The sequence below is a fragment of the Pipistrellus hanaki genome (assembly GCF_964339955.1).
Source record: "Pipistrellus hanaki genome assembly, chromosome: 1".
In the NCBI taxonomy this organism is placed as follows: Eukaryota; Metazoa; Chordata; class Mammalia; order Chiroptera; family Vespertilionidae; genus Pipistrellus; species Pipistrellus hanaki.
The window spans coordinates 179955994-179978802 of record NC_140503.1 but is presented as its reverse complement, the minus strand read 5'-3'; the positions used below and the strand labels follow the sequence as shown (position 1 = coordinate 179978802).

Below are 22809 nucleotides of genomic sequence, written 5' to 3'. Positions count from 1 at the left end.
ATTGTGCTGTGGAAGTCCTGTGTGAGTAGCAGTAGTGGGGACAAAAAATTTCTCATTTGGAAACGTTGTAAATAATTTTATGAAATAGTGTTTTGGATGTGTTTGTTGTAGAAAAGGACCAGTGAATAAAGAGAATCTAAGGATTTGTACAATGTGAAATATTGAATGTGTTAAATAAATGTACTTGTCTTAGAAGAAAGAAAAAAAGAAAAGAAAAGAAAAGAAAGCAGCGAGGAAGACCTGCAGGCAGGAGGCCTAGTTAGTTTCGCTTCTTTGAATCTTTGCATTTGGGAATCCCTGAGTCAGAGGAGGGACAGATCCCGGGATCGCGCGCGCGCAGGCGGGTCCCCGGAGGATCAATGCGCGCGCCCGCCGCGCCGCGTCACCAAGTCCCGCCCGAGCCCGGCTCGGCGCGAGGGCCGGGGGCGCGCCCGCTGGCGGCGGCCGGGAGCGCGGCGCGGCCATGGCTCCCTGGGCCGCGGCGGCGCTCTGGAGGCTGAGCCCCCTGCGCGTGGTGTGGCTGGCGCTGGCCGCCGCCTTCCTGCTGGCCTTCCTGCTGGCCCTGCTGCTGCAGCTCGCGCCGCCCCGCCTGCTGCCCGGCTGCGCGCTCTTCCAGGACCTGATCCGCTACGGGAAGACCCGGGGGGCCGCGCCGCCGCGCCCGGCCCTCTGCCGCAGCTTCGAGGTCCCCAAGAGGTAACGGCGCCCCGGGCTGAGCCCCGGCGGCCCCGGCGCGGGTCCGGGCGCCAGGCTCGCGCCGCCGGCAGGGGGCAGCAGAGGCGGGCGCGGGGCGGGGCGGCCGGGGCTGGCTCTCCCACCGGCACCTTCGCCGGGTCCCCCAACTGGCTCGCTTCGGGGGTCCTGGGGGGCGAATGCCCGCCGACCCCGGGGAGCTGAGCCACGTGCCCTCCCAGGGGCGCAGGAAGGTGCACTGGTGACCGCACGGAGCCCTTCCCTTGGGAGAAATCAATGGCAACGCTTCTGAAGTTCGGCCTGGTCGCCAAAAGGCAAATTAAAGTCTCCTTTGCCTCCAAATTCCCCCCATTCCCTCTCCCCTGCACCCACTCTCGGGGCTTACAGTCTACTTGAGGTCCCCAGAACTCACCAGAAAGGAAGGCAGGCCCGCCCTTGGCGCCTCTGTTTCCATTGCCTCCCCTACCCTCCACCCTGGTAGCCTGGAGGAAGGGCGAGATGCTGGTCCCCAGGCCGGGCGCCACCTGCTCCCGAGGCACTGACCCTCCCACCCCGCCCCTGGGCAGATGCCCCTGGAGATGTGTCTGTGATGGTGCCTGTTAGGCAAGCCCGATGCCGAGGCTCCATTTGGCTTTTCATAGGTTTCCTAACCAAAATCAATCAAAGAGGACAGTGTTAGGTGACTTAAATAGAATTCTTTCAGACATTGCCAGAGTTATAGTTTGATTTTTTTGGTTTGGAGTTTTTCTCTTTTACTTTGAATGCAGGACATAGCTGATAAGCGTCAGCCAAACATTTCTAGATGGTAGAGGTATAGGAGTTTTTTATATTACATTAAAAATATTGGAGGCCTCCATGGACAACAGGTGGGGTGGAGGCATATGTAGGGAGGAGTTTGGGATGGGAATGGGGGGATGAGGACAATTATGTGATACCATAATCAACCAATCAATCAATAAAAATAAATAAATAAAATATTGGAGGCCTCAAAACATTATTCTCATCACTGCAAGGATACTGTAGTTATTTCCCACTAGATCTTGTTATTTGTTACATTAGTTAAGAAACACAATTATTTCTATATCAAAGACTTGTTTATTAGTTAGTTGTATTACCTATATTTCCGTACATTTGGTTTCCTTTGTAACCCCCACGTTTTTTATGCTTGTCATAACATTTTGAAAGGGGGCTTCTAGCCTTCATCATACTGCCAAAGGAGTCCGTCCATGGAAGAAATATGAACTCTACACTTTCCATGCATTAAATTTGTCTTGTTTGTAACCATATCCCTGATTCAATGCCTGAGAAATAATAAGGTCCTTGATCAATAACTTTTGAAAGATTTTTTTAAAATATATTTTATTGATTTTTTGCAGAGAAGAAGGGAGAGGGATAGAGAGTTAGAAACATCGATCAGCTGCTTCTTGCACACCCCCCACAAGGGATGTGCCCGCAACCAAGGTACATGCCCTTGACCGGAATCAAAGCCAGGACCCTTCAGTCCCCAGGCCGACGCTCTATCCACTGAGCCAAACCGGATTAGGCTGAAAGATTTTTTTTTCTTTTTTAAGGTTTTAGGTTGAATCAGATTATTAGTTAACTTGGGTGCTTGCTCTGAGAGTTACTTTAGATGAGAGAGATTTCTTCTCTCATTCATTTTTGACTAGTACGTATTTCTAGAGAATTACTGTATGCCAGGAGCTACTCTAGGCTCCTTGGAGCTTTTGTTCTTGTAAGACGTACTGTAAATGTATAAACGAATCTTGTAAAACAAGCAACATAATCTCAGGTGTCAATAAGTGCTCCAGAGGAATCCAGCAGGGTTACTTGATCCAGAGCTGGACTGGCGGGGCGGCAGCGGCAAAGCTGGAAGAATGATGGGGAGGGTGGGGCAGGAGGTGAGTTCACTGCTCATCGGAGCCTTACGTGCCTCCACGGGGATTAGCTTTGATTCCCAGAGTACCGAAAGCCACTTATGGCTTTAGGGTGAGGAAGGGAGCATGGCCTTGTGTGATTTATGTTTGTTCTTTCTTAATCCCGTCATCACCTTTCTCACCCAGTCCCCTAAACCCTCTCCCCTCTGACAACTGTCAGTCTGTTCTATGCCTTTATGAGTTTGTTTCTATTTTGTTTGTATATTTTGTTCATTAGATTCCACATTTGAGTGAAATCATGTGGTACTGTGCTTGTCTTTCTCTGACTGGCTTATTTCACCAGCATAATACTCTCCAAGTCCATCCCTGCTGTCGCAAAAGGTTAAGATTTCCTTCTTTTTTTTTTTTTTTACCACCGGGTAGTAAATATTCCATTTACTATAAATGGAATATTTATAGTAAATGTACCACAGTTGGTTTTTTTATCCACTCATCTACTGATGGAAACTTGGGCGGCTTCCATGTCTTGTTTATTGTAAATAACGCTGCTGCGAACATCGGGGTACATATATTCTTTTGAATTAGTGTTTCCAGTTTCTTCAGACGTATTCCCAGAAGTGACCTATGTTTCGGAAGGATGACTAGCTCTTGTGAGGGAAAGACTGCATCAGAGGGTCAGTCAGAGGTGGTGTATGGATTGGAGTGTCAGCATAACAACTCCTGCTTGTCATGTAGGTGGAGATGACATTAAAGCACTTACCCCAGGGCCAGAGCCTTAGCCAGAGGAACATTAGTTTCCTTTCTTAGTCAACCCTTAACCCCTTTCTGGGCCTGGCCTCAGTGCTGGCAGTCAGCAAATGTGTATTAAGTCAGATCATGTCTCCTAGCCCAAAACCGTTCTGTGGCTTCCAACTCACAGGACCAGCCCAAGACCCTTGTCCCCACCACCTCACTGACTTTGTGTGTTTTTTTTGTTGTTGTTGTTGTTTTTAAATATATTTTATTGATTTTGTACAGAGAGGAAGGGAGAGAGATAGAAAGCTAGAAACATCGATGAGAGAGAGTCATCGATCAGCTGCCTCTTGCACACCCCTACTGGGGATATGCCCGCAACCAAGGTACATGCCCTTGACCGGAATCGAACCCGGGTCCCTTCAGTCCCCAAGCCGACGCTCTATCCATTGAGCCAAACCAGTCTCGGCTGACTTTGTTTCTTGTAGTCTCCCCCCTTTTCTCGCTCCCCTCCCTTTCCTCCCCCCCCCCCCTCCGCCGTGGCTCCCATCCAGTTTTATGGGCCTCTCTGCTAGACCTCTCTCCACCTCAGGGCCTTTGCACTGCCTGTTTGCTCTAACTGGGAAGCTTTGGCCCCAAATAGCGACATGGCTTATGCTCTCACTTCCTATAATTCTGCCCAAATACCTTTTTAATGAGGTGTGCCCTGCCCGTCCTGTTTAAAAATACATTCTATCATCCTAGCACCCCCTTCTTCTCTTCCCGGCTTTAGTCTGTTCAGTAATCATTACCGCCTACTGGCATGCTGTAAAATTTACTTTGTGTGAGAGGATAAGCTCCATAGAGGCAGGAATTGTCGTCTCTCGTGTTCATTGTTGTATCCCCAGAGCCTAGAGCAGTCCCTGGCTTATAATAAGCCCGAAAATATGTGCTTAATCAGGAGTGCTTGCTCAGTGGTAGGCCCTGGGTTACCATACGGATCCATGTTCCCCAGGGCTAGGAAAACAGTGCTTCCGTGAAGCAAAGTGCCAAGGGAGGAACAAGAGGCTAGAGCTGGGTCTTTTACTAGTAAAAAAAAGACATACAACCTTACCCAAAGTGGAACATGTTTTCTCTAGAGGGAAACCAGGCAAGCAAAACAAGCACTCGAGTGTATAAATGCAGGCATGAGAGCCCCAGGCTGCCATGCATCAGGAACACCATGGCATAAGTAGGGCACAGCAAGTTGTGGCTTAGCAGCTTCTACCAAACACGCTCTAGTGATTTATTTGGCTTTAGACAAGGAATAGATGGGTACGTGTAACGCAGGGCCAGGAGAGCGGGTTCAGGCTGGTCGGAACGGCATGAATAGGTGTACAGCAGTGTGATGGCAACTCCAGCCATCAGGGCTGAGTCTGAGCGAACACTGCCGCTCACTGTGTGACTGTGGCTGAGGACCTCAACCCTCCTGAGCCGTAGTGTTCTCATCGGCCACTTGCACTGTATAGGATGGTTGTGAGGATGATGTGCAGTCACCCTAACGGGTGTCCCCCAGGCTAGACTATTCTCTACGTGGTTTCCAGAGGGACGTTCTTTTGTTTTCTAAACTTAAAGAATAGTGCAATGAATGAGTCGTGCTTTCTTTTTTTTTTCTTTTTTTTAATGTATTTTATTGATTTTTTACAGAGAAGGGAGAAGGATAGAGAGCTAGAAACATCGATGAGAGAGAAACATCGATCAGCTGCCTCCTACACACCCCCCACTGGGGACATGCCCGCAACCAACGCACCTGCCCTTGACCGGCCGGAATCGAATCCAGGACCCTTCAGTCCGCAGGCCGACGCTCTATCCACCGAGCCAAACCGGTTTCAGCGTCGTGCTCTTTCTTATTATGGTAAAATGTACATGATGTAACATTTTCCATTTTAATCCTTGTTGAGTGTATGCCTTCGTGGCTTTAAGTACATTCACATGTTTGTGCAACCATTACTACTGTCAGTTTCCAGAACTTTTCTGTCAGCCAGAGGGACTTTTAAAAACATAAATTACTACTTCAGGTCACTCTACTCAAATTCACTCCACACACACACACACACACACACACACACACACCCCTAATAAAAGTCAGGGTCCTTACAAGACCCTGTAGCTGCACACCTTGCCCTCACCGCCTAGCCCTCTCCACACAGGTGTCCTTTGCTGCTCCCCGGGTCCTGGATGGTTGTCATTTCCTCTGCCTAGAAAGTTCTTCCCCCTCACATTCACAGGGGTTACTCATTCTAGCCAAAAGCCACTTTGAGAGAGGCCATCCCTGACCACCTGTCCAGGGGACCTCCCCTCGGTGCCATCGCCCGGCATTGCCCGGATGTCCACAGGCTCATTTGTGGACTGGCCACTGAAAGGTAAACATCGTCAAGGCAGGCAGGGACCTGGTCTGATCTCGCCCTGCTGAGTCCCCAGCTCCAGCAGCGGTACCTGGCATGTTTTAAGTGCTCGGTAAATATTTGTGAAAAAATGAAATAGGCAAAGCGGCTCTTCAGGAGCAGATCCCTCGCCTTCAGGTGCTGCTGCCATCTGCTCTGCTCCTGCCTCAGACCAGGCCTGGCCTCACATCTAGGAAGTGTGTCTTTCTTTTTTCTTTTAAATTTTTAGAGAGAAAGAGGAAGAGAGAGAGATAAAGAGAGGAAAACATGGATGTACTATTCCACTCATTTATGCATTCATTGGTTGCTTCTTTTATGTGCCCTGAGTAGAGCTTGAGCATGCAACCTTGATGTATTAGGACGATGACTAGGAAGTGTGTCTTAAGGAAAACACTGGAAGGCAACCAAAGGCCAGTGGCCTGCAGCGGGGGGGGGGGGGGGGGGGGGGGGGGGGGGGGGGGAGGTGTTGAAATTAACACTGATGCGTGAACATTTGAAGACACTAAGCTCATGAGCCTGGAGAAGACCCGGATTAGGAAGAGGACGGCCCAAAGAGGGCAGATCCAGTGATACAGAATCTGTAACAGTAGGTGGGAGAATTAAGAGGGTTACTGTAGAATGATCATATTAGGTCATTGTTAGTCAGACGGGGTTGTGGGCATAGTCTGGGTGCACTGTGAGTTCTGGTGCACAGAATATTCTGGATCATCTGGAAGTGGAGTCCCTGGGTTTATATTTAATCCTGACTCCAGGTCATCTTACTTTGCCACAGTCTAATGAGACAAGAGGGAAGGGGCTTACTATATATACATGAGGCACTGAAAACCAGGGAAGGCCAATGACCTCCAGGCATCTTGCAAAGTCAGAATGATTCTGAATCGGTTTGGACCGAGAAACATAGCAAGTGGACCGCTAGGCCCCTGTGCCATGTTAGGTGATTTCATTTCAGCAAACCGACATCATCTTTCCCATCCAATTAACATGGCTAATTGCCATTTTTATTGGTTTTTGTGGTTTTATTTGTATTTCATCCGTAACTGCGTTGAGTGCAAAATAAGCGTTGTATAATAGTTATAGGAGAGCTGTAACCCTCAGGAGCTGGTGCCTAGTTTTGTGAGTTAATATTTGCCATCTAAGTAATTTAGGTCAGCACAATTTACAAGATGGAATCGGAAGACCTCTAAGGTTTCTTACAGCCCCGGGTGCCTGCCATTGTGTAAATCTTGTGTAACAGTTGTACGGCTATGGCCGTAACTTTGCTCCAGATTTAGAAATCTCACAGATTTGCTTGCATTTAGCACAGTCCAGGTTCTCTCTGCCAGGGCCTGGGACCCAGTAGTTTGGAGCTTGAGCCCAGTCCAGTTACCCAGAGATGAGAGAGCTTGAAGCATCCATCCTATATAAAAACTGCTGTTTGAAATTTTAACCCTGCTCTTTGGCTTCTGTAAATGTTTGCTTGCTTAAATAATAAGGAAAATAAGACTACTCCCACTTCCGAGAGGCCATTAAACCTTCCCTGGACAAAGTTATCAGTGCTGGCACCAGGCCAGGCCTTTGGTTGAGGTCTCAAGGCCCCAGCACATAGGGGCTCTTTAAGAACTTGCAAAGGGGCCAGAAACACCCCATATTTGGGAGACAAAGAAGGTAAAAACATATAAATAGGGAAAGCTTCTCCATGTTGGGGCCTAGAATTTGAGAGACATTTTCCTCTGGACCCACGGGTAATAAATGTAACTCCATCTCTCTAAATGTTGCTTAGTTCTCCGGTTTTCTGTAACAAGCTTACTAACGGAACCTCAGTCCAAGCTGAACAGCGTCAATCATATTCTTGTTAACCTCAGGAGGCCTCTGATTTCCTATGAGTTAACCGGTCCCATCATTGGAAAGGAAGTTTTGAGATCTGAACACCCGTTGGATTCGGGTTCTATTAAAGAGTAACTAGACTCTGAGGATGGGGAGGAAGAAGAGAAGGACACTAAAAGGTAGTCTTACCAATGGACACAGACACTGGGGTGGTGGGGGCTTGTCCGGGTGGGAATGGCTGGGGGAGGGGGCATCAATGGGGGGAAAAGGAGACATGTAGAACTTTAGACAATAAAAATGAATAGTCTTGCCGAAACCGGTTTGGCTCAGAGGATAGAGCGTCGGCCTGCGGACTGAAAGGTTCCAGGTTTGATTCCGGTCAAGGGCATGTACCTTGGTTGCAGGCACATCCCCAGTAGCGGGTGTGCAGGAGGCAGCTGATTGATGATTCTCTAACATCGATGTTTCTAACTCTCTATCCCTCTCTCTTCCTCTCTGTAAAAAAAAATCAATAAAATATATATATATTTTTTTAAAAAAAATGAATAGTCTTTCTGTGTAATGTAATAAAGGGGGTCTGTCCTGACAATGGCCTACCTTGTGTTCCCTTTGCAGGTACTTCTCTCACTTCTACGTCATCTCAGTGCTATGGAACGGCTTCCTGCTTTGGTGCCTTGCTCAATGCCTGTTCCTGGGAGCGCCCTTCCCAGACTGGCTGTACACTCTACTCAGAATCCTCGGGGCCGCGCAGTTCCGAGGTAATCACAACCACCGCTTCCTGGTCCTGCCTTCCCCGCCTGCAGGAAGCTGTTCTTGGTATTTCAGGACCACTGAGGGCAAAAGGGGTTCTGCCTCCTTCCTACCCCCGTGGGGATAAACCCCCCCTCCCCCCCCCCCCCAGTCTTCCGTTGAGATCTCGGCAGAGCTGAGCGTTAGCGCTTCATCCCTGACTCCACAGCCACTGCTGGCTGCTCTCCCTCTCATACTGTTTGTCCTGTTGGCAAATTTACACAGACGTCTTTAGACTTGGGAGAAAAGCTTTTAAGGACTCCCTTGTGTTTGCCTGGAAACATTTATCACGCGTCCCATCCAACCAAAACCGTGTCCCGGAACTCCAGAAACGTGCTAAAAGATTTGATCACCGGTTACAAATGTTATAGCATAAGGCTTTGGTTTCCTGATAAACATTGACTGTGAATAGGTATTGACCAAAGGATTGCAAAACAGACACTAAATTTGCTTCAGATAAAGATGTCAGGCGGAGGGGGATGGGCAGGCAGAGGGGGAGGGGCAGACTTAGAAACATTGTTCTGGTGCCTTCTCTCTCTGCTCAGCAGCCACGCCCCTGGCTCCCCAGGAACAATCCCTCTCTGTGTAGCCAGAGCAACTTGTTGCAAAAGATGACGGTCAGAAGGAAAAGCACGTTTGGATCCTATCTGGGAGGGGAGCATACCTCACTGGATCCCGCTTCACACATTCAAACTCATCTCATTTTGTTTTTCTGATAATATTTTTAAAACCTATTTTTATTGATTTGAGAGAGGGAGAGAGAGATAGAAAGAAACATCAATGATGAGAGAGAATCATTGTTCGGCTGCCTTCTACATGCCCCCAACTGGGGATCGAGCCCTCAACCTGGACATGTGCTCTGACCAGAAATCAAACCGTGACCTCCTGGTTCATAGGTTGACACTCAACCACTGAGCCACAACGGCTGGGTTTATGTCATTTTTAAAACCAGCCAAAACCTGTTTGGCTCAGTGGATAGAGCATCGGCCTGCGGACTGAAAGGTCCCAGGTTCGATTCCGGTCAAGGGCATGTGCCTTGGTTGTGGGGGGTGTACAGGAGGCAGCTGATTGATGTTTCTAACTCTATCCCTCTCTCTTCCTCTCTGTAAAAATTCAATAAAATATATTAAAACAAACAAACACAAAAGCACAAAAGAAAGTCTTTAAAAAAACACACAGCATTTCTTCTGACTTCTTTTGGGGTAGAGTGAAAGGCAGGTAGGAAGATAGATCTCAGCGACTACAGTCTCCTAAAAGTATAAATTCTTTTTTTTTTAATATGGAAAGGAACGCGTAATTCTTCCTGTCTCGGTTTCTGTCCTCCTTTCTGCCTCTGCGGGTGCCTGTGTCTCTTGCCTCCCCGAACCCCTGGGGTCCCACGAGGTGGGGTTGCTCGGAGGTCACCCAGGAACTCTTCCCATCTTCATTCCTGTTAGTGCCCGGGACCCAGACCCACAGACCCTGTTTCTGAGCACAGGCCCTTCGCGGTGAGGTCCATGCCATCTGAAAGGCTTTCCCAGGATGGAGCTGAGCCAAGAGACCTGAGTTTGCCCAGCTCTGTCCCTCGCTTACTGTGTGACCTTGAGCCGAATATTTTGACTTCACATGGCCCACTTCCCCACGGCTAAAAAAAGGAGGGAAGTGTTAGCCTGGCTGACTTCTAGGCCCTTTCCTAGCTCTGCTTCTGTGTAACACTGTGTGTAACCGTAGGAAAACATAATACCGGATAAACTCTGCAAAGAGAAATGCTGAACGCGTTGCTCTCCGAATTGTAGGGGGTGAGTTGGCGCTGTCCGAGTTCTTAGTCCTGGTGTTTCTGTGGCTGCACAGCCTGCGGAGACTCTTCGAGTGCCTCTACGTCAGTGTCTTTTCCAGCGCCGTGATTCACATCGTGCAGTACTGCTTTGGACTCGTCTACTATGTCCTCGTCGGCCTAACCGTGCTGAGCCAGGTGCCGATGGACGGCAGGAATGGTGAGTGGTCCCTGATGTGTTCACTGTTTTATGCCTTCCCCTGGCCTGATGTATTCGCTGTTTTATGGCTCCCCTTTCCCTAATGTATTCAGTTTTATGCCTTCCCCTTTCCTGCATGACTGTTACCTGAGTCACCGGGGGCCTGGGGTACTCTTCGGGCACCGTGGAGGTGGGGAGCAGGAGACCTGCCCCATCCATAATGTCTTCAGTAAAGACGGGGAAGGGCACAGTCGTCGGGAGGGTCAGAAGAAATGGGGCGTGAGGTTTCCCTCAGTGGGCGTGAGGCGGTGGACTCAGGTGGAGTAAGTCTGGAGAGAGAGGAGGAGTGTGGCCCAGAGATGAAGAGGGAGCAGGACCACCCACAAACAGGAGAGAGGGTCGGGAAAGACAGGTGCTTCCCCAGAGCCTCAGCCTCCCTGTCTGTGTGGAACGGTAAGGGGTGAGGCTGGGGCAGGGGAAGCTGTGGCGCAGGATTTCACCATAGGAAACCAGAGGAGGAGCGGGTGGCCTGACTCCTGTGGATAGGCGTGATGTGAAGAGGGAGCAGGGGGCCGTTTCTTTGGCCGCTGAGGTCTTGGGGCGGTGCCCTCACACACAGCTTTTCTGTAAGCGGGGCCACCGTGGGGCGAGGACAGAGGAGTGCTGTGGTAAATCACAACTGTGTCTTAATAAGTCTGACCTCTCACTAACCTGGAAGAGGGAACCAAAACCATGACTGTTGTTTATGAGGAGGAAATGAAGCGGGTTTTATTTTGTGGGGAGGAGGTGAATAGCAAACCTACATGACTGTCATTTTTGTGAAAACAGTACGTGCTTACTATAAAGAATCGAGTTATCTGTGGGAACTGAAATGAATTTTTACTGAGGTTGACTTCACCTTGCAGCCCAGGCACCGTAAGGTAGATCGCGCAGGACTGATGTCTCTCGGTCCAAGGCTTCATACATTCATCCTTGTAAACTGAGACCAAGATGTAGAGGTTTCCAGTCCTCAGGGAGGGAGCTGTCTCCTCAGGTTTGATTTCAGTATCAGCGTGCCCCTCTGTCTTGCTGGAGTACAAGTCAAGGCCTCTATGGCTTAAGGCATGGTTTTCAAGTGCATCTTATTGATGCTGTTTCTCAAGTCATGAATTAAGTATTGGCTTCCGCTGCTCAGCGAGCGTCTCTCCATCTCAGTCCTCTGAACTGAACTATGTTCTTCCTCCCTGAGCTTCCCGTTGCGGGTATTCTTGTGCAGCCCAGTATCTCAAGGATCGAGTTGTCGTTCTTGGTGTACAGTATGGGTTTTCCCACCCCAAGAAGCTCGCCTAAAGACTTTGATAACTCGCCAGCTTTCAGTCTCTTAGTCCCATTGGCAGCACCTATTTCTTCTGGAGTTTTCTCTGCTGGCTGGGCCCCACCTTCTGCCCTCACTCCTGGGTAACGGATGAAGAAAAGGCAGCCGTGGCACCCACAAAAAGTTGTTGTCCTGCATATGGGACACTATGGGGAGAACTGATTTCAGGAATTCATTGAGAGAGAATACACCGGGGCATTTGCCAGCTGCGGGGTCCAATAGAAATGGGCTTGGGGTTAGGAAGACCCGAATCTGAACCTGGGTTATTGAACTCCTCTTAGCCTCATCTGTAATCAGGGATATTTACAGATTTCAGAGGGTTAGTGTGAAAGTGAAAAGAAAGAATGTCTCTAAACTACCCGATCTACATACACACCTCCTTGTCTTCAAGTCTAGAGAATCTCCCCCAGTCACTCTCCATCACACAGTTATTTTCTTTTCTTCAGAGTACCTTCTCTAGCTGAAATACCTGGGCTGTTGATTTGTTTACTCGATTCTAGTGGCAGCTGCCACTGGAATGTGAATCTATAAGGACTGGGATCTTGCCTGATGTGTTCACTGTTTTATGCCTCACATCTACCACAGATCCAGGCTCAATCAACACTCATCAAGCAACTAATAAATAAAAGAATGATTACATTCTGCAAGATAAGATGCTCAGTAAATATGAGCCTTCTACCCACTTCCCCTTTCCTGCATGATAATTCCAGCTTACTCTTACAAATCTCTTTTCCCTCACAGGCAGTTTCTCTGCATTTAGAGTAGGTGCCTGGGTAGTGATATGAATTCCCAGACACTTGCTTCAACGTTTAATTCTATAGTGACTTGTTCTTAAAGCCCTTTTGATTAAAAACTGAATTTTTCATATTTTGCTTACTTTTCACATATAAAAAAATAACTTTTTTTAGTTATATGGCTAAACCTAGTGAATATTAAGAGACTCTAAATAGATTGTGTATAGAGAGCAAGGTTTAAAAAGAAATCAGCCCTAACCGCTTTGGCTCGGTGGATAGAGCGTCAGCCTGCGGACTCAAAGGTCCTAGGTTCGATTCCGGTCAAGGGCGTATACCTTGGTTGCAGGCACATCCCCAATGGGGGGTGTGCCGGAGGCAGCTGGTCAATGTTTCTCTTTCATCGATGTTTCTAACTCTTTATCCCTCTCCCTTCCTCCCTGTAAAAAATCAATAAAATATATTTAAAAAGGAAGGAAGAAGGGAGGGAGGGAGGGAGGGAGGGAGGGAGGGAGGGAGGGAGGAGGGAGGGAGGGAGGGAGGGAGGGAGGGAGGGAGGGAGGGAGGGAGGGAGGGAGGGAGGAAGGAAGGAAGGAAGGAAGGAAGGAAGGAAGGAAGGAAGGAAGGAAGGAAGGAAGGAAGGAAGGAAGGAAAGAATGAATCAGCCCTAACCGTTTGGCTCAGTGGACAGAGTATCAGCCTGCGGACTCAAAGGTCCTAGGTTCGATTCCTGTCAAGGGCGTGTACCTTGGTTGCAGGCACATTCCCAGTCGATGTTTCACTCTCATCAATGTTTCTAACTCTCTATCCCTCTCCCTTCCTCCCTGTAAAAAAAAAAAAAAAATCAATAAAATATATTTAAAATAAGAAAGAAATCAGCACAGGCAGACTTTGGTGGACTTTCATTGGTCATTAGCTGCCATCTCTGGGTCCTACTTCTAGGTACCCACATGGAGCAGCATGGCCCTTGCTTCTCCTACCTCTTGGCCTCAGAGCCGCAGGCAGGTTGGTCCCTGTTATCAGTGGACAACTTCGTTGAGCCAAGTCCCTGACCAGCCTGACTGCTTCCTGCTGATCGTAGGGAAGTCCTTAATTTGTTTTTCTGATGTATTTAAGAGATCTACATTCTCCTCTTCTTCCACACAGCTGGAGAAGAAAGAAGATAATACTTGGTGTATTTCTTTTCCTAAAACGAAGTCTTTCTGACGAGGTTCTGTCTAATCAGAAAGGGATACTATTTTGTTTTCCATCTTGGAGTTGACTTTTCTCCTCTTTGTGAGAAGCCCCCACCCTTAGCCTTCACTTGCAGTCGTTTTATTGATTGACTGAGCCCATCAAGTCAGCATTCTGCCTTCAGGGTCTCCCTCAGGGCTTAGGAGAGTAGCTCAGGGAGAAGTTTCAGAGTTTTTCTGACAGTAGAATATAAGAAAGAAGGCATAAATCCAGGCTTAGAAATTAGCAGGGCTGTCTCACCACATGAGAATACATCACAAGAGTAGGAAATAGAGCTGAACTCTGTGCTTAAAGCATTTGAAGAAGGAACAAGAGGATGTATTGCTACGGAATTTTCTGCCAGGTGCCATTGAAGCTGCCCCTGGCTGAGGAACAAGGCTGCTTTGGTGTTCTTCCTCCTGTACTTGGGAAATCCTATCAGCATAATTTTATAGCCGTGAGGAACAGAATAAGTGGATGAATGTGTTCTGCTGACAGTGTGATTTTTCAATTCCCCGAGCCTCTGAAATTTTGCGGCATTGGCTAATAACACAATTCTTATTTCTGCAGTCTATGTGGTAGGGAAAAATCTCTTGATGCAAACTCGGTGGTTCCATATCCTCGGTATGATGATGTTCATCTGGTCATCGGTCCATCAGTATAAGTGCCATGTCATTCTCGGCAATCTCAGGAAAAATAAAGCCGGTAAGACATCTTTTTATGTGGATTTTAACACACAGAAGTTAATTGTCCATGTACTTTCATCCTTTTCCTTCCTGCCCTAATTAGGTGACTAATGGATCAAATATTCATTCTGGGTCTTGATCTTCCCATCTGTGAAATGAAAGCATTAGACTGAGAGCTCTCTCTGGCCCCACTAGTCATAGTATTTATGATTCTATGAGAGGGCTGGTGCATGAAATTTGTGCGTGGGGGCGGGGGTTGGTCCCTCAGCCTGCCCTGCACCGTCTCGCAATCTGGGACCACTGCCTCCTAACTGCTTGCCTATCTGCCTGCCTCATCGCCTCTAACCACTATGCCTGCCTGCCTCATTGCCCCTAACCCCTCTGCCTGATCACCCCTAACAACCTCTGCCTATCTGCCTGTCACCCTTAACCACTCACCTGCCTGCCTGATTGCTCCCAACTACTCTGCCTGCCTGCCTGATCACCCCTAACCACTCTGCCTCCTGCCTGATCTCCCCTAACCTCCTCTGCCTTGGACCCCACTGCTGAGGCTTCATCCAGAAGGATGTCCAGATAGTCATTCCACTGTTGGTCTAATTAACATATACTTTTATTATTATAGATTCTGTGCCTGAAATTTGGGGCCTGCATATATGTGTCTGATCAGAATGTGAGCACTAGTATGACCATGCCGAGTTAGTATCATTCCAGCCAAAAAACTTGACTATTAGCTTGTGTTGACTTATCACAGGTACAGTTTTTATTAGGCTTTTTGAAATACTAAAAATGGAATAGTATTATTCAGCATTTACTGAGTGCTTATTTTGTGCTGGGCCCTAGTGTTTTACATACAGCTTCACAAATGCTCACTTGAGGTGGGTACAGTCTTATCTTCGTTTTACAGATGAGGAAACTGGGACACAGAGAGGTTAAACAACTTATCTAAAGTCCCCCTGCAACCTCCTTGGGATTCCATAACATAGTTGGTGGCCAGTGGTAACAGCCAGTAGGTGTAGAGCCAGGGTTTGGACGTGTGCAGTCTCACTTTGGAGTCTGAGCCCTTTTTTTTTTGTTGCTGTTGTTAATGTTTATGCCATTACAGTGCAACTAAATTTTAAGAGACACTGCATGCCATTACTTTGGATATTGTTAGTTAATTATAAAAGTGATACAGAAGTTATTTACATGATGAAATATTTCAGAACGTCGATGAAATGGGCAGCTTCTTGTGATTCCACTTGAAGTGATTTATTTCAGTCTGTGTACTTTCCAAGAATGTCATCATCTCTAAATAAGAAATGATCCTTGTTGTTTAGAACTATCTTGTATAGGTGCCTCCCCATTCTGGAAGAACTTTATCTCCAACTTTGACACAAACTGGTCGAATCTCTCCACCCTTTTTTTTTTTTAGAACCTGATCCAACAGCCACTGCTGTTGCTTGCATTGCTTTTCCTTGAGATTTTTCTGGAAGCATAACGCCTCCTTCGGTTACAGTTTCTGCAGCACTCCTTTCAACTAACCCTGGGCCAGAGCTGGGAAGAAACTCTCTGAATGCCTGTCCCGCCATGACTCCGCTGCAGCAGTTCATACTCTGTGCAGGGCCCCAACGAGACATCTACAGTCTGGCCCATTGGACACTGACCTGGGTAAAGGCTGCCCAGGTGCAGGCATGCACCCCCACCACCAGCTCCTCCTCGTGAGAGGACAGCTCCGAGGGCTCTGCCCAGGCTACTGACATAACGGCTGGCAGGCAGGAGAAGAAAGGATCTTTCTCTAGGCTTTTTGGAGTCTGAGTTCTTAATTTCCAGCATGGAGGATCGTTAGGCCTGTGATCCTGTGCTCATTTACAGTTGAGAGTGTGACCTGAGCATGTGGCTTTAATACATAGTAGATTGACAACGGAAGTGTGACAGGAGGGTGGTTTGCACGCTGGTCTATCATACTCTTTTCTAATAGGAGTTTTTGTAAATGATTTGGGGTGGGGGGGTGATATGGTAAAACTTACTTTTCACGGCTTCAGACATTCAGGAAGTTTCCTTTTTTCATTTCAGGAGTGATCATTCACTGTAACCACCGGATCCCCTTCGGAGACTGGTTTGAGCATGTTTCTTCCCCTAACTACTTAGCAGAGCTGATGATCTACATCTCCATGGCCGTCACCTTGGGATTCCACAACATAACTTGGTGGCTCGTGGTCACATACGTCTTCTTCAACCAGGCCCTGGCTGCTTTCCTCAGCCACAAGTTTTACAGAAGCACATTTGCCTCCTACCCGAAGCATAGGAAAGCTTTCCTGCCATTCCTGTTTTGAGCTAACCTCAGTCATGAAGGATGCAGGCCGGGTGACTGGTTCAATTCCTAAGGACAAGGACCTCTAGAGACCAAAGTGCAGTTTCGGCAGAACTGTTAGAAAACTCTGTTTTTATACCCCGGAGTCTTCACCGGATGAGCAAAGCAATATCCGTCAAGAAAATGAAAACTTCAAAGAACTGCTTCTGGCAGACCCGGGAGTGCTGAGATGCTTTATAAAACCAACCAACCGCTAAAAACTGGATGAGACTCCTCCAGGCTGCTTCAAAGCAAACTAACCCAGAACGTGCACACAGCTCCAGATATGCACCTACATGTGCAGAGAAAGAGATGAGGTCACCTGGGCTTTGTCAGGGACAAATGAACTGGACATCATAATAAGTAATATAGTAGGTGCTCCGTGACTGCTGGTGGCATCTTAATAAAAGCAGAATAGCTTTTGAAAATAACAACAATGTACAATTCCACACCAAAAGATTCAGGGAACAACAAGTCCATTGTAGTTAATTTATACTCTCACATATTTCCACGGAGATTTCCAGTATGGAATCATCACTAGTCATTTCCCCTCCTCTCCTCCTCAAATCATAGCCCAGCAGAAAGTCTGAAACCTCTCTTATTGAATACTTCTTGGCATCCCTTTCAGGAGAGTACCTCAAAAATGAAAGTATCTGAAAAATAAAGTATTTTTGTATTCGTGCATCAGAAGCCTTGAATGAAATTGAGTTACAGTTTGGATTAGATAGTATGTAGCTTCATTCATATGTAGTTATTCAAATTGGATTAATGTCTGCCTGAATTCATTTTAACTAATAGAATGAATCTGAAACTATTGAGGATTGAAGTTAACACATAAAATATCTTGTGTTAAAATACCCATGGTTAAATCAAAGGGAAATAAATGCATTATGTGAAAGAAAAATAAACCTGAAAAACAATGCTGAGTGATGCAGCAAAATTTCACATTCTGCAGCATTAGATGTACTGGCTCATTGACTGAGGTATTAACTTTATTTCTATTATGTAGGTGTAATATTTTGGTCTACGCAGTACTAAAATTTTGCATAAATATGATAGTATACGTTGCTATGGAAGAAAGAACCTAATTAGGAATCGGACACATTCCTAACATAATCTACATATTTCCTCTGCTTCCCTACCCTCAAGTAGAAGACCAAAGCTGTTGCTGAGACCAGTTTGGCTCAATAGATAGAGCGTCGGCTTGGGGACTGAAAGGTCCCAGGTTCGATTCCGGTCAAGGGCATGTGCCTTGGTTGCAGGCACATCCCCAGTAGCGGGTGCGCAGGAGGCAGCTAATCAATGATTCTCTCTCATCGATGTTTCTAACTCTATCCCTCTCTCTTCCTCTCTGTAAAAAATCAATAAAATATATATTTAAAAAAAAAAAAGACCAAAGCTGTTAAACTGAGATGCTTTTTACTAAATTTTAATTTAGCATGTCAAAGCATATTCTAAAGTTCTTAAAATAATTCTGCTGTAGTATTTTTCATCCCATCATTCAAATACCACTTCAATTAGTTGCTCAGTCTATTCCAATAAATGACATATTTCTTTATTACTTAGATTTGCCATCTTCAGGACCGGGATTCAGGAAATAAACTTTCTACATTGGAAATGTAAAGCATATTGTAGTTTGGCCTTAACGTCCACACCCATGGCATGAATAATTTTTAACAGCAAATTAGTTGGGAGGAAATGTACTTTGCTTTAGCATGCCATTTTACACTAGGTCAGACTAGGATTTGGCCAAGGATCTGGAATTTCACTGTGCTTTTAGCTAAAGTAATGAGCATCCCTGTGAAGAACCATTCTCAGGGCCTTGATTAAATGCCCCCAGTCCTTGCTATCCTTGCTGTCCCTTGAACACTCTTTCATGCCCCTTACTTTCCCCTTTCTTGCCCAAACACTGCATTTCTGTGTGAAGATAGAAGAGGAAGTCATAATGTCCTCAGAGGGGTTTAAAACAAAGTAGCCTGTGTGGTCTTTGACAAAAGCTCAGCCGAGGAGAATGATTGAGAATGGCGTGGCACTTGAAAGATCACAATCAGCACTGCTTTTTGTGTCAGTGAAAATTGTCCCTGTGCCTAAAGGGAGGGCACCAGAGTCAGCAAATTCACCACACAGAGAATCCAGAAATCACTTAGGGATGGGGACTTGATTTTCCTGCAAGCTTAGTTGAACAACCTCATTTCATTCTCTATTACTATTAAATTAGGGGGAAATGATACTGAACTACCTCATAATAGCATTCCCTGAGTTAACTACTGTCTATGAAAAGTGTGCAGAAAATAGCTTTTGTTAAGTCTCCTAGTTGTAGCTCTTCCCCTATGCTAACACTTGCTTTCAGCAAGCAGGGATGATTTTATACCCACAAGACTGTTCTGTATTACTAGAGGCCCAGTGTATGAAATTCATGCGGGGGGTGGGGTGGGGTTGTCCCTCAGCCCAGCCTGCACCCTAGCCAATCTGGGATCCCTCTCACAATCTGGGACTGCTAGCTCCTAACCCAGGGGTCTTCAAACAATGGCCCGCGGGCCACATGCGGCCCGCAGAGGAGTCTGATCCTGCCCGCCAGGTTTTTTGGGCAGTGAGCGCAGCCGAGGTGTTACAGTAGGAATTAGTAGTTCATATAGTCCGGCCCTCCAGCTTTCTGAGGGACCGTGATCTGGCCCCCACTTTAAAAAGTTTGAGGACCCCTGTAACCGCTTCCCTGCCAGCCTGATTGTCACCTGGTTGCTTCCCTGCCAGCCCGATCGCCCCCAACTGCCCTCCCTTGCTGGCCTGATCACCCACAAATGCCCTCCTCTGCCAGCCTGATCACCCAAAACTGCCCTCCCCTGCCAGCCATCTTGTGGCAGCCATCTTGTGATGATGTCGCACAATGTCATCTAGGCTTTTATTATATAGGATGTGGGTTTTTTTTTTAATTTATCTTTAATTATTGTAAGTATTACAGATGTCCCCTTTTTTCTCCATTGACTATCTCCCAGCAGGCCTTCACCACACTATTGTCAGTGTTCGTGAGTTATGCATATATGATTATATATTATTTGGTTAATCTCTCCCCATCCCCACCCCCGTATTATGTTTATAATTCAATGAGTGGTTATTGCTAGAATTCATAGCAAAGATAAAAGAGCTTTTGCAGAGTCTTGGGCAGTTTTCTCAGTGGTTAAAGCGTCAGCCTGTGGACCGAGTTCAGTTCCTGGTCAAGGGCATATTTCCCGGTTACATGCAGGAGGCAACCAATCAATGTGTCTCTGTCACCGCCATGTTTCTTTCTTCCCCTTCACCCACCCTTCCACTCTCTCTGGAAATGACTGGAGGAATATCCTCAGGTAAGGATTAAAAAGAAGAAGGAAAAAGAACCTTTGCAGATATTTTATATGAAGCGTAATAGGTAGTCTAAAAATACTATAAACATTTGCATAATTTAAGTATCTGAAAACTCAAGAACCATTGATGAGTAATATAGCTCTAAATGAACTAATATTGTATATTAAAGAATACCTTCAAATAGTAAAGAAGCTAGCAGACATTTTTCTATACCTCTGTAAACAATTTCTGCCCAGTCTTTCATGTTACTTTTTGTACATTTCATGTCTCAGCTCTGGATTTTGTTTTGTGATTGCCATTGCATATGTGTAAACGTCTCAGACACACAAATAGTCCTTTCTCTTCTGATTGTCTTTTATCTTCATTCAACTGTACCTGACCAGTCTTTTACTGCCTCCTCTTTTATAATTTTGTTAACATAAATTCTCTTTTTTATATTGTACATTCATAACCAAATGACAGTAGTTTTTTTTATTATTATTTAATATTTCTATTCTGTTTTAGAGAGAGAGGAAGGGAGAGTGAGAGAGAAAAACATTTATATGAGAGTAAAACATCCACTGGCTGCCTCCTACATACCTCCTACCTGCATACCTCCTACCTGCATACCTCCTACCAGGGATCCAGCCTGCAACTGCGTCATGTGCTCTGATAAAAGAACTGAACAGACGACACCCAACCAACTGAACAACACTGGTTAGGACTATAATTATGGTTATTTTTAATACATTTCCCCGCCTTTAACCTTTATAATTGTTTAAAACCTTCTGAAGTAGAGTTGCAATTTCCTGCTTCTGTCAGTCATGGTATTCAAAGTATTATATACTTTTTGTTTCTGGTATATCAGCTCCTTCCAATATTTCTCATAGTGCAGGTCTTATGGTGGTAAGTTTTCTCAGCTTTTGTTTGTCTGGGAGAGCCTTTATTTCTCCATACATAAAGGGTAACTTTGCTGGATATATTACCCGTGGCTGATGGCTCCTCTCCTTTAAGAGTTTGAATATTTTCTTCCACTCTCTCTTGGCTTGTGATGTTTATACTGAAAAATCTGATGGGAATCTAACAGGGCTTCCTTTGTAGGTTACAATCCTCCCACCCCCACCCCGAGGCCGCCTTGAGAATTTTTGGACATTAATTTTTGACAGTTTGAATAAAATGTGTCCTGGGGAAAGTCTTTTTGGGTTGAAATTAGATGTCCAGTTAGCTTCCTCTAAAGTCCAGTCTTTCCATGTGTGTGGGAAGTTCTCATAGGTTCCCTGTTCCCTTCCTCTCTCTCTTCTTCTGATAGACCCTTATCCTTATGTTGCTGATTTTAATAGAGTCAGAGAGCTCTTAGAAGTCTTTTATTTTTCTTAACTCACTTCTTATTTTTTGCTTAACTCTCTTCTTCCTCTAGGTTTTGTTCTTAGAGCTCACTAATTACTTCTCACATCTAGTCTGCTCTATTTCCAGTGCTCTCTAATGCATTTCTCATTTCATTTAATGAGTTCTTAAACTCCAGGATTTAATTATTTTTTACATGTTCAGTCTCTTGGAAAAGTAATCCTTTTGTTCATAAACTGAATTTCTGAGCTATTTGAGCTGCCCAGCTGAGTTCTCTTATATCTCATTGAACCTCTCCATAATTGCAATTTTGAATTCTCTGTCATCTAAATCATAATATTCCAGGACTTTGATTGCTGGAGACTTTTCCTTTTCTTCCTGTGCTCCCAAATGACCTTGGTTGTTCATGGTATCTGATGGATTGTTTCTGTGCCTGCACATTTGAGTTAATGATTTTTTTTTCTTGTTTAGATACTGTTTTGCTCTCAACAATGCAGCAAGTTGATAGGTACGGCACTTTCTTTTGTTTCCCAGTAGATGGTGTTATAGCGCAAGTTTTTTGTTTGTTTGTTTGTTTGTTTGTTTGTTTGTTTTCTTGGTTGTACTATTTGTGCCTGGAATCACAATGGATCTCTGCGTGGAACAGCTCATGTAATATTCCTCAAGTTCCATCCAAGCAAGCAAGCAAGGCTGTGCAAGACACATGACACAGTCTCTCCGTAACCTAATCTTGGAAGTGACATCTCATCCTTTGGCCATATTCTGTTTGTTACAAAGGAGTCAGTATGTTCAACTCATTAAAGCAAACTTTAGAGTTCAGGGTTTTTATGCAATTCAGAATTACAGCAATTGGTTTAGGACACAAAATAGAAATGGATACTCTTTCTTCTCTCCCAAACAATAAAGTCTACAATTCTGATAGTAAAATTTGTTAGAAGATGAGTGCGTTCCATGAAATCTTAGAGATGGGAGAAACATTTTTTATCTTTTGTCTTTTATAAATATCCCTTTCATTGTTCAATGGTTTTGTTTTTCCATTCCAGAATTCAAAAATGTATAGAATAAGTCCTATCCATAATGATGATTTTATATGCTTTACTATTTTCCCTTCTCAGAGCAACTTTCCAGGTTGTCAATTGGTTAAATTGTGTTGTTCTTATTGTTGTTTTATGTAAGAAGGACATAGGCTCTTAACTCAGATGAATTTTATTTGCATTTCCTGGATTGCATTCTCTGGAATGTCTATCAGGGTGTGGCAATTTAGTTGCAGAAGAGTGCGATACTATGAGGGTGTGTTGGAATGAAAAAGTAAGATGTGAGTATGCCATTTTTTGTCATGCCTACTAATAACTTTTACTTATTCATAGGGTATAGACTTCTCATCAGGATCAAAAGGCATTTTGGATATGGGTGGACCCTAAAACTGACTGGTAGAGTTCACAAAGGGCATGGCTACTTTCAGACTGAGCACTCACTGCAACTTGCCTTGCAATATCCAGGCCTACCTTTCATTTTCATGACTTGACAAGAACTGTGGCCTCTACCATAAAATTCAAACGTGTATATAGTAAGAATCAAGAAAGACCCCCA

General features: G+C 45.6%; 1 protein-coding gene and 1 pseudogene across 3 annotated transcripts; one reads left to right on the top strand and one right to left on the bottom strand.

Annotated features, from left to right (window-relative positions):
* The first annotated feature begins 407 nt into the window (after positions 1-407).
* Positions 408-17241, top strand: SRD5A3 (steroid 5 alpha-reductase 3). 2 transcript variants are annotated; one of them, XM_084895615.1, is made up of 5 exons: positions 413-696; positions 8120-8262; positions 10069-10266; positions 14113-14247; positions 16281-17241. In XM_084895615.1, exons 1-5 carry the CDS (start codon positions 464-466, stop codon positions 16538-16540), a joined length of 969 nt encoding a protein of 322 aa, XP_084751741.1. In that variant the 5' UTR covers positions 413-463; the 3' UTR covers positions 16541-17241. The 2 variants fall into 2 exon arrangements, with proteins under 2 accessions (XP_084751742.1, XP_084751741.1); XM_084895616.1 differs by lacking the exon at positions 14113-14247 and having other exon boundaries at positions 408-696.
* On the bottom strand, positions 14892-15874 carry LOC311628389 (10 kDa heat shock protein, mitochondrial-like; annotated as a pseudogene). Its single transcript has one exon. The product of its transcript is annotated as a 10 kDa heat shock protein, mitochondrial-like (transcript).
* Positions 17242-22809: the final 5568 nt, after the last annotated feature.

Coding starts and splice junctions, on each gene's coding strand:
- SRD5A3 (XM_084895615.1), top strand. CDS start 464: ATGGCTCCCTGGGCCGCGGCGGCGCTCTGGAGGCTGAGCCCCCTGCGC. Junction 697..8,119: donor AGCTTCGAGGTCCCCAAGAG/GTAACGGCGCCC, acceptor TTCCCTTTGCAG/GTACTTCTCTCACTTCTACG. Junction 14,248..16,280: donor TCTCAGGAAAAATAAAGCCG/GTAAGACATCTT, acceptor TTTTCATTTCAG/GAGTGATCATTCACTGTAAC.